Consider the following 16,072-nt stretch of genomic DNA (forward strand, 5'->3'; position numbering starts at 1 on the left):
ACTCGCTGGCCCAGCTCTTCGACCGAATCACTCAATATTGATCCCCGACTCACGACTTGCCGATGCCAAGCCTGAGCCCAAGATCAGTTACTCGGCCTACGGTGCTAGTCTCTAACTCGAATCACATGGCTCGGTCCTCTGACCGACAGCCTACCAATATCGCCCTGCCAGGACGCTGCCTAGAACCGCCCCACGACGAGCCAATCAAACTTCCCCTCGCAAGTAGACCACATTAACGACGTTCCGACCCAAGCGCACCTCTCACCCTCTCGAAGACCCCACGACACGCCTCGATGGGGGGGGGGGGGGGTGGGGTGGGGTTGTGGAGAAGTGATAAGGTATATTTTGGGTCCACGCCGCGTCATAAGCGATGCCACGTAGCGCTACAGCCAGGAGCACCCCCATGCGTCGAGCCAGAGATCGTATCAAGATATGGCTCGATACGTCCCGTCCCAGAAAGCTCAAGACGGCACCGCATGGCGCCATTCCGCGCATCCCGGAGTCACTTCAGATCAATTCCCGACTTGCGACTCGCTAGCCCAGTTCATTGCCCGAGTCGCTGCCGGCCTAGCTCTTCGACCGAATCACTTAATACCGATCCCCGAATCATGACTCGCCGACGCCAAGCCTGAGCCCAAGATCAGTTACTCGGCCTACGATGCCAGTCTCTAACTCGAATCACACGGCTCGGTCCTCTGACCGACGGCCTACCAATATCGCCCTGCCAGGACGCCGCCGCCCCACGACGAGCCGATCCAACTTCCCCTCGCAAGTAGTCCACATGAACGACGTTCTGACCCAGGCGTGCCTCTCGGCCTCTCGAAGACCCCACGGCACACCTCGATGGGGAGGGGTGAGGGAGAGAAGTGATAAGGTATATTTTGGGTCCACGCCGCGTCACGAGCGATGCCACATAGCACTACAGCAAGGAGCACCCCCACGTGTCGAGCCATAGACCGTATCAAGGCATGGCTCGATACGTCCTGTCCCGGAAAGCTCAAGACGGCACCGCATGGCACCATTCTGCGTATCCCGGAGCGATGGTCGCACAAAGGTATCGCCTCATCTCCTGAGGATCGGTCGCTACGCCCGCATACAACCGACCCTCATACAGTAGCATAAAAGCACCTAGCCGGTATCCGGCCAGGGTGAAAAAGAAAAACTCCAACTCGCCATTGACTTGATCATTAGAGAGACCAAAGTCAGGAAACATCCGACGACGGTCTTTTTTGTAGGAAAGCTGTCATCGCAGGCTAGAAGGCGTTGATCAGACCCCACTGTCGACGCTCAAAGTGGTGTTCGATCGATCTCGAAACTCAGCTCAACCGACCAGAGACTCCCGACATTGCCCTATGGACCAGGCCGTGCTGACTCTATCAGCCACGGCGCATCAATCCATCAACAGATACCACCAGGCTGCATTTTCTCGAAGATAAAGCTTGCCGCAAACGATCTCGAGAAGTATGTCCACCACCAGACTGCATTTGTTCTTGGAAGCTCGCAAGTAATTAATTATCTTCTTCTCTTCCCTACGATTTGGAGATGTCCGTTTATATGGCTTCTCTCCTATTAAATTGCACGGTGAAATAAAGCCCAAGGTGGTGGACTTGAATGACTGATGAATAAGAAAAAAAAAAAATGATATACTACAATTTTTAGTCAGACTTGGGAGTTGGATCTGTCCGTCATATCTTTGGCGGTCTTAGGTTGTACGAGTAGCATGAAAGAAATCTTTTAACATAAATTCTGGGAAAGATTTACCAAACTCAGTGGTCCTGTTTTGGAAGCCATGGTTGATGAAAGCTTCGTAACGACGACCTTCGTCTTTTTTATGTTTGGCCCCGGGAGCCTCTCCGCAACAGTTTCATCACCATGGGCTGTCTGGCAACTGCACGAGGCAACCGCCGACAAGGGCGGGCCCTTCGGGGAACTCTGGTGACGACGGCCGATCGAAGAAGGTGTCGCCACCGCCATGCGGGCCTGTCCGCCCTCGACCCGCGCACGCACGTCGTCATGCGACCAAAGACTCGAGTCACTCTCATGCATCCGCCATTAATTAGTGCAGACTCAGCGTGCACGCATGGCAAGCGCAGTGGCGAAGCAACGGAGGACGAGGATCTCCAAGGCCACGACCCGTTGAACGTACCGCAGGACACGATTGTTGCCCTACACAGGGGCCCTCCCATCCTCTTCAAGGACCTGCCATGCACGCGTGCTTTGGCCGCGGAGTTATTTAAGGACCCCGGTAAGACACTCAGAAGAATACGAAGGCCACTGTCTTAACGACGTAGGGTCGTCGTTGTCCCATGCATGTAAAGGAGAGGAGAGCTCCACCCACCTCCCATCCCTCTAGGTAAAGTTGCTCTTCCCCGTGGCGGCTCCACGCATCCATATATAGCTTCGCTCTCGATTTCCCTTCACCATAAGACGACGACAGTATGTGTTCCACTCCCTTCCTTTTGTCCTAAACGCTCCTCCGGTTGACTCGAGAAACAGATAGCTATCAGGTGATCTCCTTGGCTGCACTCCAAACACACTGCAAGCCAATGTAAGGAGAAAAGATCCCGACTCGTCGCCCATTAATATTATGGAGAACGAGTACTTCATGCAACCATGCTGAATAAATGTAGTTTGTGGTGGTGGTCATCGTCGGATGCATTTGTTTACACGGTCTACGCGGAGAGAGTGATGAATGTCATCATGGACATGCACTCGATCAATCATTCTGTGGCCAAAAAGGTTTCACTCTATCACTTCTACCCGAGTTATTGTCGGTAGGGGTACAGCTCCGGCGATCATGACCGCTGGGGATGGGATTTGGTGATCGCTATTAATGTAGAAGATGTCTACGAGCTTAATGGACCACTCGAGGGAATTGATGGACCTTCTTCCGCACACTTTCATCAAGGTGGATCATCATATCTATCAATCGCATCTGCACCCACACGTACCGAGTTCAAAGAGGTGATTCAAGTAATAATAACACATTTATTCGGATAAAACTAATTTACGTTCTTCTCTGATCTATGTATCAAATCTATAACATTACAATAAGATCACTGATACATATATTGGCGTAGAGATACGGCGAGGGGATCGGAGGAGGCTTATTTTTTGGGAGATGACGAAAGCGCAGGGTGGCTTTCAATCAATTCCGAATCCGCTACTCCTTCGGCCGCTCGCGTTTTACGCGAGACCCCCGATTCCTCGTCGGAGAGCGACGTCCCACCGGGGCGTGGGCCGCGCCGCTGCACGTGCGCGCGGTCCCGTCGCTCCTCTGTCGGTCCCCCCCCCTCCCCACTTCCCTGTCGATGGCGGCCGTCCGTCGTCGGCTAAAGGGTCCACCCGGCTCCGCCAGCGTCGCCAGCATCGCCGTCGTCGCCCACCACCTCCCCGGCGCTCGTGGCCTCCGGAGAATCCTTTCATTTATTTTATATGCAAGGTAAAAACCATGTGCCATGCATATCCATTATACATATATACATATATATACGCATAATATTATGATCTTCTTTCTCTTAGGGACTTTATATTTACGTGGGGTTTTGTTAAATCATGTTTAGAAAATATTTATTTGATTTGGCACGAACGATTTGTGAGCTTAAGGCCAATGATAGCCTGTATAGAACCCGCTCACTACGCTTAATAATACCATAGATTTGAGGTTGACCCCTTTTATCGTCTCGTCGAAAAAGACGCACGAGCGTCATTGATGCCAACGGATCAGCAGGGGAGATGCGAGATGAGGCTTCTGTGGTTGCTTGCTGTTCCACCAAGCAAAGCAAAGCCGAGTAGGGTTTAACCAGTGATCAAAGCGAGGATAAGAAGTTGCACTGGAGCGTCATCATCCCGAACCCATCATTACACAACCTCCAAATCCCCTCACCAGCCTTCGGAGAGGATAGCTAAGTTGACAGGAAATGACAACTGCCTCGTTCGTTGATGATGCTTTGTTTAGCTCCTGATCCAGCTGTTTATGTGGTTTGTATTAAAGTATTTGACAGGCACAGTGTGCCAATGACTCCATCTTCTACCATAAACATATATCCTTTAGTCGATTACGACACATCCTAGGCATCTCACGGTTCTCTTTTGGGGAGGATTAGCTCGAGTCACGGTGGAACGGAGGAGAAAGAAGAGAGAGAAGCCAAAAGGTGTTTAGCTTTTGATCCAAGATAGAGACCGTCACACTAAAAGAGAAGACAGAGAGGAGTCAGAAAGGCTCAAACATGCGTGAGTGGGCTCGAGTGCTGCCCCTCCTTTTGGTCAGTGGACGGTGAGTGATTTCAGTGTCTTATCGTCGCACCCGAAGAACCTTTTTTTCACGAGAACAGAGCAGGGATTAAGATTCCATGCTTCGTCTCTCTTTCCAGATCCAAGCTTACCGACATGGTGCATTATTGTGAGCAGTATGCGTCTCACCGGAGGCGATGGTAGACCACGAGGTGATATTTTGCGCAGCGGAGACTGATGGAGAGAGACATCAGCAGGAGGAGTTCCCACCACCGCAACAGCCGTCCCGGATGGACCACCGTTTTCCGAGGTTTGTGTTGAAGCAACTTTAATGGTCCTTAACTTCCTCCTCCACAAATTTCTCTCCATAAAGCAATAGGGTGACGCCTCTCATCCGGTGTTTATAAGCATCCAGATCAAACCTTTGTTCGAAAATGTATCAGAACCAAAATTCTAATTCGACTCATTGGGGCACTCACATTCAAGAGAGAGAGAGAGAGAGAGAGAGAGAGAGAGAGAGAGAGAGAGAGAGAGTCTTATGTCTATATCTATAGATTAATATGTGATGTCTTATCCGGTAACTAATCTTTTAGATATGGTGACGCTGTTTAAAGTAGAATTAATGCGCGTAGGATTCTAATCCGAAGGCTTCCCACGTAAATTAAAACAGGGCTATTTTTCTTCTGGGCCGGCCCATGTGCATGCACATGGTTATTAAATAATTTATGGTTGTCTGATCTATTTGATGAAGTGAGTATTTTATTTCATTTCCCATTCCATCTAAAAATTAACCTAACATGCGTTAATCGTATTTACTTAATTTAGAGTTGTTCTTTTATCTGGATTATTGCAAAATGAAGCACCATAGCAAAGCATAAATATCCTGATGAGTAAATGTAAAAAAATATATATTTCTTTTTAATTATATATATATGTATATATTTAAATGATCAATTCCCCATCGGGTGGGCTATAACGGGGTCGTGTTGTAACGTTTCGGGCGATATAAGTTACATATATACAATAATGCCCTTACTCTGCTTCCGAATGACCCTCCTGCCCATTTCTCCCTCTTCGAACCCTAACGAGCGTCTGCCTGAACGCACGAGATAGGGATCTGTTGATCTCTAATGGGTTCGTCTCCTCCCCCCTCCTCTTCTTCTTCCGCGGTGGAGGAGATTGTGAGAAGAGAAGTGCTGGACTGGGACGACGAGGTCGCGGCCACGGCGCGCTTCAAGGCCTTCAGCGGGCAGCGATCGGATTGGGAACCCAGGTTTGTCTTCTGGAGGGATCTCATCCTCAAAGTGGCTCGCCATCTCGGAGTATGCACCGTTCGATCCTCCGAGGTTAGTGATTCTCATGAATTCGCTCGTCATCGTTTTTGGAATTCTTGTGCAAGTCGATGACTTTAACCAACTTTCTGGTCGGAATTATTGTCTGGCCAAACATGTCTGACGGCTCTTGATACGGTTTACGGGGCATGGATCTTGAAAAGGTTGGTCTGTCACGTCGATTTGTCGATACGTTCTCTGATTTCGAGATGATTTGAGATGTTTATCGTTGACCATTTTTTCCCAAAGTATCTTCTGTTAGTATAGCGACCGATCTCCGACTTGTAGGATAAGAATTGGTTTACACCTGCTTTTGGAATCATAACACACGAAAGAGTGGGGTGTAGCTGTGCATTGATGTTATAAAAGCACGGAACGGTCGTTGTTCTTGCTTTCGTTTGGAGAGAAGATATAATTTAATGGTGTTGCACTTGCCTTTCTGTGCTCATGTGCATTTCTGAAGGGCATGATGAAGTTCCTCGAGTGTAAGACATGTTCTTAGTTAGTTTTTGTGATTATATGCACCTTTATAATCTCTAAATCTCATGTCTTTGGTAGCTGTTAAGGGAAAAATTCGTTGACGTTTTGGTCATCCCAACGTGATTCGGACCTGTTCGCCCAAGATTATCTGAGGTGTCTCCGAGATGGAAGCGTCGAGTTCTCGAGGTGCCACCTGCATAAAGATCGAGGTCAGGCAAGGTTTCCTGACCCAATCCTTTGGATGCTCAAGTCAGTTAACCCGAGGTGTGTGAGTGCGAACGTGTGTGGTATAGAAAGATACAGTTACTACCTCTCCTTTCTTTGAGCTTTTATACCTGGTCACTAGGGGCAAGAAGGAAGTCTGCGATTGCCTTTTTGATTATAAATAACTGAAAGGAAGCTTGTGATTGCCTTTCTGATCATAAATGGCAAGAAGGAAGCTTCGTCTTCTCTTCCTTCTGTGAACATCATGTGGCGTTGACGTGTTAGATGATTAGCTGACAATATATCCCCTATCAGTAGCTTATCATCATATCAAAGGTGATAGTGTGAAAGGGCAAGAGCCAACCTATTTAGCCATCTAAACTTATTAATTGAAAGTTTCTACACTCTTTTAGAGTGTTAATGATATACTACCTCTGATTAACATGAGTTCTCCCAACTGAAGGGTTTGCAGGAATGAGGATGAGGTCATTCTCAAACCAAATTGGATTTGTGATACTTCCAGCTTACTAATATATCCTCTTGCAAAACATGTGCCAAAACTCTAGGATAAGCTCCCATGTAATACTTATTTTATGCCTATGCAACTTCTATTATAGGATAATATAATAATGGATCCTCTACGCTTGGTTAAATTAAATGCTACAACTGTAACTTATAGATCAAGGCAGCATCATCCCTTGTTATCTCATTTAGGAAACTTGATTTAGAGGATGCTTTCAACACCTTCTCAGCCTTTAGAAAAAGAGCTGTTGGAGTTCAGGATTTATGAGTACATTTCTATTCATCCGATGATCATCCCTACAGTTCTGTAATCTCCTTATCCAGAAGAAAGTGAGATGTCTATGTTATATATTGTCATATATGCATGGATGGTACAGTTCTGCTATACTATCAACCATAATTTTCTTTTTAATAGTGACATGGTGTTCTTTTCCTTCTTTATAACTGCCAGTACTTCAATTCACTTGTGCAACTTCAGCAAAGGATGGATATTGATTACATGATTTATATAGAAAAATATAGTAATTCTTGTCTCTTGAAGGGTGTTATTAACGTATTATTTTCACATCATTAACTCATTCATGCCTTGGCAAATTTTTTGAAGCCTAAGCTAATAATAGTCATTTTTGGTCATGAAGCATATTTCATGAGTGCTGACGCTTTCACTCAGTAGCTGATGATATCATCCTTACTATAGCTTGATTCAGCAAATGATTATTCTGTAAATAATCCTTAAGGACAATCTTCATTGTTTCAAGTTCATAATAGAGTTATAATTGTCTCTACTCTCATGTTCTGCTTTCTAGGTGAAGAATATATGGTTTTCCCGAGGAGGACTGACCCCATTGTGCCTTGACAGGGTTCTGGTGAGCTAAATCTATCTTTTTGTTTGGTCCATTTGAGAGCACTTATTCTATGTAAATATATCATTATGCTAATTATGACCCAAAAATATGGTCAACTGCAACGATAATTGTTGAAGTTTGGCAGCTTGTTTCCTGTATAACATGACAGCATTCATCATATATGTGTCTAAACATATTTGATGTTATATATGTTTGCCAGCATTGATATCTCCAGAAGAGCCTCAGATTTTTTTTATTGCCACACAACCTCTTAGTTTTGCAAATATCGTTTCAATGTTTTCTTTCAGCAATATAAACCGCAAGGAGCATGCTTGTGATGATTCTTCCTCTTGAAAACACAAAGTGCTTTTTAGACAATCCTTTTACTAAGTGGGTGATTCTTTCTTTGTAGAAGTTGGAAGAGATCATTGTCAGTTGGAAGGATCCTTAAGAACATCTGAAGCTTCAGGGTTCTGGTAGTGCCAAGTCTGTTGCTTTTCTTACATTAAAAATCATTAATGGATCTCAGAAAAATCAGTTTGATCATTGTCCTCTGATCTTTTTCTTCAAACCTTGTACACCTTTTATTTTTACAATTTGCATTCATTTGATGGTACTTTTTTGGACCAAGAACTGTGCCTACTTCCTCTACCTGCCGGCAGTGCAATATGATACGGAGACGAGAGTCCCGTGGCTCCACTGCAACCTTTACAATGAGTAGGGCTTCTGCCAGCCAGCATGAAGTCTGTGGCAACTTGGTACATACCATGTTGGGATATCACCTACAAATCCATGCTTTTGGTTGCATAGGGTTCTCCTCAAACCCCATTAGTTAGCATGATTCTAGGAGTACTTAATACCAAAGATATGCTGGTCATTCCCAATTGTTTTTGAATTTTCTATTCTTTTATAACTACTTGCTTTATATATGTCACATCCACACCTTGTCCCATCCAGTTATTCATTTCTAATTTTCTCCAAGATTTGGCAGCCACCTAAGTATGTTCTCATCCAGTTTTTGCCAACTTTGTTTCTGTTGATTTCTGATTGTGCCGTATACTAGGATTTCTTTTGGCTAAGTTACAATTTATATATGCCTAGAGATATACTGGAAATCATATTCAGGTAAGCAGGATATTCCTGCTGCTAGTCACTTAAACTGATTGAAGAATTTTACTGGAAGCATTTGTATAAAATTTAAGAGAGAACTGTCAATGCTCTATAGTTGGAGAAAGTGTGGGTTACTTTAACTTTTAGAATGGACAGTTGATAAGAATTGATTAAATCCACAAGTGGAAGGAAGAGTGAACTGTTTACAAAGCCATGCCATGTTGATGGAGGCATCTTTCTGTTAAATACTTTGGTTATCTTAAGTCCGAAGCTAGAACTGCTTTTTTACTTACAGGAAGACTATGTTTGGTTCTGAACCTTGCCTGGATTTTGTCTTGTATATTAGGATATTCTCAGTTTTAGCTTTCTTACTCCAAATTTTCGGACCAATTCAGTCTTTGGTTATTTCTTTCAGCAAGAAATGTATAATAATGGTGATATTTTACTTCGAGGAGAGCTGATTGAGCCATCTAGTGGGCATCTCTATCAGATGCTGAGAAGAGCAGGACAGCTAATTGGTGGATTTAGACGATCACCTAAAATAGGTGATTTTGAAGAGCATCTCATCCTTAAACCGCTACTTCAGGCAAGTGCCAAATCATAATTCCATGACATATTTTAATTCATGTGATATGTTTCCCTGATCTGTAAATTCTGTCCTGAAATCAGGAGAGTGCTTCTAATGTCATAAAAAATCTTGCTGATAACCATTGGGCTTCCACTTGTGTTATCACAATGAACAAGTTTCAGAGCATCTGCAAAAGATCAGGTGAAGCTTCTACAGTCTTAAGTTATCTATGTGGATGCGGAAAAGCACAATACCTATCAATCAGAAAGGAAGACATTATTGAGGTAAGCTGATCTGGCTATTATTTAGGTGGACACATTCTGTGATGGTTGACTCTATGATATCATGTCATATCACTTTTAATGTTCCTAGAACTGTACTATGCTACTTATCAAATTTCATGTTAATTTTACAGTTATATTCAGTATATGTACTTCGGTTGATGTCTTTAGGGTGTGAAAGTGTCCCTGGTGTCATCATCTTTAACAAGAATCTCAAGCCTGGACAATGATGTTCTGCATCTAGTTTGGACGACAGAAAAACTGCAGCAGCAACTCAATGTGATTGACAACCGTTGGAAGCTGTAATTATTCTCTGCCTCTAGCTGTTTTAATCAAGATATTTAATAGATAAAAACTGGTGCATACTTGACTTCTGTTTTTCATTCTTAATGTATTGAAAGAAAAAAATTGCTGCATGCAAATGTTAAAAGAATCGTATTTGCTATGCTGCTGTATTAGATTGCAAATATCTAAGAAAATGTGTTTAGTTTGACTGCAAACTTGATGCCATGATACTATTCAACACCTATCACATTTAGTCGCTTTGCAGCACTTCTCAGCTCATTCAATAAAACTTGTGTGCTGCCATTATCTGACAGCAAGAACCCATTGTTCATGCACTGTAACATAATATGCTTGTCTAGTGGCCATATTCAAATAATTGACGAACCTTAATTTACGATTTAACTGCCTTGTTTCTGGTTTATTCACATCTAGTTTTGATTTAGTAGAAGTTAACAAGACTTTCACAAATAGAAGATCTAAATGCTTGCTAGGGGCTCATGTAGTACTATCATTTAAGTCATATCCTACATCATTGTAAGCAAGGATCGTAATTTTGTACCGTACCGAAGTTTCGAGCATAGCTCGGTACGGTATAGAGGGTGTACCGCTCAGTGTGTGTGTGTATATATATAAAGTAAAAAAAAAGACGATGTTGCCTCCTTTTTCTGCCCGCGTGGGGAGAAGAAATCGAGGTTTCCTTTTTCCCGCGCAAAAAATGGGAGAAGAAATGTCGCCTCGTCACCTCATTTCTTCTGCCCGCATAGGGAGAAGAAATGTTGCATTGACGACGCTCCGTTTCTTCTCCCCGCGATGTCATCAAGGCTTCTTCTCCTCTTGCGGATGAGGAGAAGTCGTCGACGATGCTAAGGCCTCATCGCCTCATGCGAGGAGACGACATCTCATCTGCGGTGTCCGACAATAGAGGCGACAACGGATCGAGATCATCGAGGGAGAGCGGTGCTTGATCTCTAGGTTCTCCATTTTCTTCTCCCTCTTCTTCTCCCTCGGCTAATACCACTCGATAGTGGGCAACGATGGTCGAAATCGACCGTCACCGATCGATTTAGGGTGGTAACAGGGCAAAAGCAGCCCTAATCGACAGTACCATCCGCTAGCAGGCGGTCTGCGTACCAGTCTGCTGGAGGACCGTTACGTACCGCCCGCTTCGGGCGGTATTATTCGAAATTAAAATTCTTGATTGTAAATCTCATATACTTGACCACCCATTTCAAGAAATAAGCAATGATTTAAAAAGCGCTAGGCGCCAAGGTCCAAAAACACCCGAGGTGCTCGCCGGAGCGAAGTGAGGTGCTAAAATATAAAAATATATAATATAATTAATAAATATAATTATTTAAAATTTTAAATAAAAAATATGCTTTTAAATTAAGAAAATCTAAGGTACAAAATCATAATGTCACATTAACAAAAAGTCTCAAAATTCAAAACAATAAAATTTTAAATCAAAGTCATTCATCATAATCAATATTATCGTCATTTTCATACAAATTATCTTCATTGAATTCGTCATCTTCCTCTTGTCCTTCCTCTTCATCAAAATATGTTTCATTCTCTATGGCTTCAACAATAGCAGGAGCTGAGCTTGATGCTTTTGCACTCATTTTTCTCTTTGTCATATGTCTTGTATATATTTGTAATTCTCCAGCACTTGAAGCTCTTGCCACATCTCCCCATGTCAATCTATCATATTCAAATACAAGCTCGTCTTCGGCATTTTGCAAGTTGGCACCAATTTCTCCCATCAACAACTTATTTGAATTATCAATATCTTGCAATGAGATTGGATCAATTCTATTTTGTAAATCATGACGAGCCTTCGAGGCTTTATTATACTTTATGTAAACAAGATTATGTAATCGTTGATGTTCCAACCGATTTCTTCTCTTTGGGTGAATCTGTCATTTCATATAATTTAAAAATATATTAATACATATATCTAAATAAATAAATAAATTAAAACAAAAATATTTAGTGATCCTTATATGCTCAGAGACACTCCAGTTTCGCTCACAACCCGAAGCACTGCATGTCAAACTAAGTACTTTGATAGCAAATTACTGTAAGTTCGGGGTGGAATTTCCAAATAGACTCCACTATTCGGTTGCAAAATTTATGTTATTATTAGCAATAATATAGTAACATACTATAGATGAGATTAATTATATCAAATTATTAATACCTAGAGACGTAGTTGTCCTGGATCGAACGACCATTGGAATTTCAAAAAGACTTTCGGCATTTTTATATAAAGATAATTCAAGAATAATCTTATCTTGCACCTTAAGACTTGAAACTAATCTTGCAACACATTGGTGTAACTTATTCAAAACTTCTGCATCAAACCCAACGAATTTAATCTTATAAAATAATTTGGGATTCAAATAATATCCTACTGTATGTAAGGGACAATGAAGTTGACAATTCCATCTTTCGTCAATAATTGTAAAAATTTTCTCATATTTTTTTTAATTTTTATTAAAAGACCTTTTATCGTCTCATTTGTTCTATTTATAGCCTCATAAATATATCGCATTGTAGGTTTATTTTCATTATCCACCAACCGAAGGACTCGAACAAGAGGGCCCATTATCTTTAATATATAAACTACATGATTTCAAAATGATAACATTAAGATAATATCAGTAGCCCTCTTGTCTTTTGTTTCTTTTGCCCATTTGCTTATCACCCATTTCTAAGAGATTAACATGTTTCTCAGATTATGTTTTTGACGATGCATGCTCTATAATGTCAAGAATGAAGTAACAAATCGGGTGACACATATCTCACTAATTCTTTGTTTCCTGTGAATTCTCTTATCATATTCAAAGCCCCAATATGACTATAAAGAAATCCAACAACAAAAATTGCCCTTTCTAAGGTTTTCTTGATGTCTAAGATCTTTCTAATATCCTTCAACATTAAATCAATACAATGTGTCGCACATAGAGTCTAATATAAGTGTTATCTTTTCGTTTCAAGCAATTTACCTCAGATAAAGGATAATAAAAATGATAAGACTTAAGAGTTTAACACATTTAATTGAAGATAAAATAATTAAAATAATTAAAAAAATTAAAAAAAATTTCAAAAGATGAATATTACGAGCTAATACATAGTGCTTCCATTGTCGGTTATGATTTGAACGATATTTTGTTCTTCAATTTCTTCCACGAACTTATCAAGTAAATCATATATTGTTTCCAGATTTTACAAAAGATGAAGCATCTATTGACTTCACAAACATAGTCCCTAAAGAACAGTTAACCATAAAATTAATTATACTCCTGCGCCTCCTGTCAGTCCAAACATCTGATATAATAGAGCAACCATGTGTTGCCCATGATTCTTTATGACCCTTTAGTAAGTCATTTGTATAATTCAACTCTTTTTGCAACAATGAAACTCGCATCTCATAATAACTTGGAGGTTTTAATTCCGCACAATATCTTTCAATAGCTTCAATCATTTTCTTAAAACTGTCTAAACGAGTTGTACTAAGGGGAAGACCAGCCTGATAGAAGAAGCGAGAAATGTGTTGAATTGTTCTTTCTCTTATTTCTATATCACAAGCATCACTTATATTTGTTTGTCTAAATTTTGAGCCTCATGCTTGCCTTTGTTGCTTTTGTGATCCTTGAAACATATATTGATCCATCGGTCCTTTTTTATCATTCTTAGTACTTATAATTTCTTTTCTTTTTTTGTCGTATACTTTTTTCCCACTTGGGTTAATACTCATCGAATAATCTTCTTCTTCATTCCTAAGATGTTCAACATTGTCTTTTGGTAAATTCCCGTAAGATTCATTCTTTTGCGTCTTTTTTTCATTCATATAACTTAGCAACTCTTCTTTTACCTCAAGTAGACACCTTTCGCAAGTTGTTGCATTCTTGAAATTTCATACTAGATGTTGTTTTGTACGAAAAATACCACTTCTAGTAGTCTTATCGCAGAACATACAAGTCACTACATTAGGATCTTTTGGATCATTTAGATAATTATACTTCGATACAGGATCTTTTTTTGATGCCATTGGAGATTCTATTGAGTTGCTTTGTACACTTGTCATTTATCCTGAAACCTAACAATAATTTCAAATAAATAAAAAATAACAGTATTAAAATTAAAATAATATAATATTAATCTAATAAATAATAATATTGTTACTAGTATACAGTTAACAGTATACTGTATACTGTTAACAGTAACCTATTGAAAGAGAAGAGGAGTATAAGGGAAGACCGAGGGTGCTGATTGAGAAAAGCGAGAGCGGCAGCGGCGAGCGACGACAGTGGCAGCGATAGCAGCGGGAGCGACGATAGTGGCAATGGCAGCAGTAGCAGGGAGCAACAGCAGCGACAGTGGCAGCAGCGAGCAGCGGGAGTGGGAGTAGAGAAAGTGGCAACGGTAGCAGTGAGCAGCGGCAGCGAGAACGGGAATGACGATAGTGGCAGCGGGAGCGGCGACAGTGGCAACGACAGCGTGAACGGAGAGCAGGGTTAGGGTTGCGGAAGTCGCGCTGATATCGATGCTTTAGTTGGTTTGATCGAACCAACTAAAGCACCGGAGACCGAACGAGACCTAAAACGCTGGTTCGGTTGCTTGGTTTAACCCAGGCGCTTATCCGAAGCGCCCAACGCCTGGGCTCGGGTGAGCACTCAGGCGGTGCCTCTTTGAAGCGCGTCGCCTGGAAATGAAGCGAGGCACTCGGGCCTCGCCTCGCCTCGCCCGAGTGCATAGGCGAGCGCCTATTGAAATCACTGGAAATAAGAATACTATTTATATAATTTTTTTTGGCCGTTTGTTGTTAAAGAGTTAGGGGGTTACAGTTAAGGAACATGAGTCACAAAGTGCAAGTACTTTTTTATGAACAAAAAGGCATTTGTGGTTTTGAGTTCTCAAACAAAATGACACAAAACAAGAGCAATACCAAAGAGGCCCTAAATTTCCTTTTCAACCATTCAGAAAACTCTATACAGATCTTCACATTTGGATTGATGTGAATATATCCATCTTTACCAGTTTTTGACCAGCATAGTAACCTGTACAAGATGATTGTATCATTAGATTTTATGTGCTTCTGCAGTTCTCGGAAAATGGCATTGACCTCCTTTAAGCTGGGGAATAAACAAGCTGCATTCAGATGCATACGGCAGTCCAAGATGTTGTCAGAAAGCAGGTCAAAGTACACATTGCTTTTGGACCGGGTGGAAAAGGTTCTCAGTAACATTGCTAATGCCGAATCTACAAAGAAGGTAGCTTACAATAGAAATGTGATTGATAATAGATCTTATCTCATAGTTGGGGTAAGTAGCACCCATGCATCTTGAACTCTGAGCTCTATTTGCTTAATATCAGGTTTATGAAGCCATTCAAATAGGCGTTCGAGCGATGAAGGAGTATGAGATCAGCATGGATGAAGTTAAAGACCACCTGGACGAGCTTGACAAACATGTTCAAGCACAAAAGGAAGTCGATGAATCCTTAGGTAACTTCTCACCACATCTATTGTCTGAGATACTTCATGCATTTGTGCCAATGCAATGTGATCTGCTGGAAGAAACAATAGGCCAAATGCGAATGCCAGCCGGTGCTGCAATTGTGTGCTACAAGAAGCAGCAAAGTTAAAAAAGTTCAAAAAGTACTCTACTTTGAAAGGATCATGGTGGCATATATAATCTGAATGCATTGCCCCATACAGAGAGTTACATTCCCGCTCCAGATATGCTATGAGTTTGATCGAGTAGCTTCTGATAGCAGCCAAAAATAGTTGCATGTGATTGATCCATTGCATACGCACCGAATTCTAACTGAATCATTTTGGTTTGCTTATTTGGTAATAATGTTTCCTTCTTACAGAATCAATGCCCTTACAAGCATCGGATATGGAGGAAGAAGACATCGAAGAAGAGTTCAAGAAGCTAGAACTCGAACTTTCGGGTGAGACGCATCATCCTCGGCTCCAGGAACCACTGGCTCCAGATGTGAAGGCAGCAACAAGCCCACGAGCGGCCGCCCAAACCTTGAGCCAGACCTTGTCTAAGATCAACCTAGAGGCTGCTTAGTTCAAGTGGCATCAGCTGTGTTCATGGTGCTCTTTCCATGTTTTCGAAAGAACAGCAGCACATGATTTTGAGGGTGAGATATATATATATATAAACATACTGTTCAATCGATCATTTGATTCTTCAG

General features: G+C 41.8%; 1 protein-coding gene across 3 annotated transcripts in view; it reads left to right on the forward strand.

The window, feature by feature from the left end:
• Positions 1 to 5,264: 5,264 nt before the first annotated feature.
• LOC135619244 (uncharacterized) overlaps positions 5,265 to 16,072 on the forward strand; it is a 10,813-nt gene continuing 5 nt past the window's right edge. Inside the window, exons 1-10 of one of the 3 annotated variants that reach the window (XM_065121076.1) lie at positions 5,603 to 5,728; positions 5,853 to 6,049; positions 6,123 to 6,253; positions 7,577 to 7,636; positions 9,141 to 9,311; positions 9,395 to 9,577; positions 9,746 to 9,876; positions 14,967 to 15,135; positions 15,239 to 15,368; positions 15,740 to 16,072. The exon at positions 15,740 to 16,072 is cut by the window's right edge and continues 5 nt beyond it. In XM_065121076.1, coding sequence (XP_064977148.1) covers positions 6,209 to 6,253; positions 7,577 to 7,636; positions 9,141 to 9,311; positions 9,395 to 9,577; positions 9,746 to 9,876; positions 14,967 to 15,135; positions 15,239 to 15,368; positions 15,740 to 15,945 — 1,095 coding nt within the window. In that variant the 5' untranslated portion in view covers positions 5,603 to 5,728; positions 5,853 to 6,049; positions 6,123 to 6,208 and the 3' untranslated portion in view covers positions 15,946 to 16,072. Of the gene's footprint in view, positions 5,580 to 5,602; positions 5,729 to 5,852; positions 6,050 to 6,122; positions 6,254 to 7,576; positions 7,637 to 9,140; positions 9,312 to 9,394; positions 9,578 to 9,745; positions 9,877 to 14,966; positions 15,136 to 15,238; positions 15,369 to 15,739 lie in introns of those variants that run through there. The other 2 variants (XM_065121077.1, XM_065121075.1) reach the window with 2 other exon arrangements.

Source organism: Musa acuminata, chromosome BXJ2-8 (assembly GCF_036884655.1).
Source record: "Musa acuminata AAA Group cultivar baxijiao chromosome BXJ2-8, Cavendish_Baxijiao_AAA, whole genome shotgun sequence".
Classification (NCBI taxonomy): domain Eukaryota; kingdom Viridiplantae; phylum Streptophyta; class Magnoliopsida; order Zingiberales; family Musaceae; genus Musa; species Musa acuminata.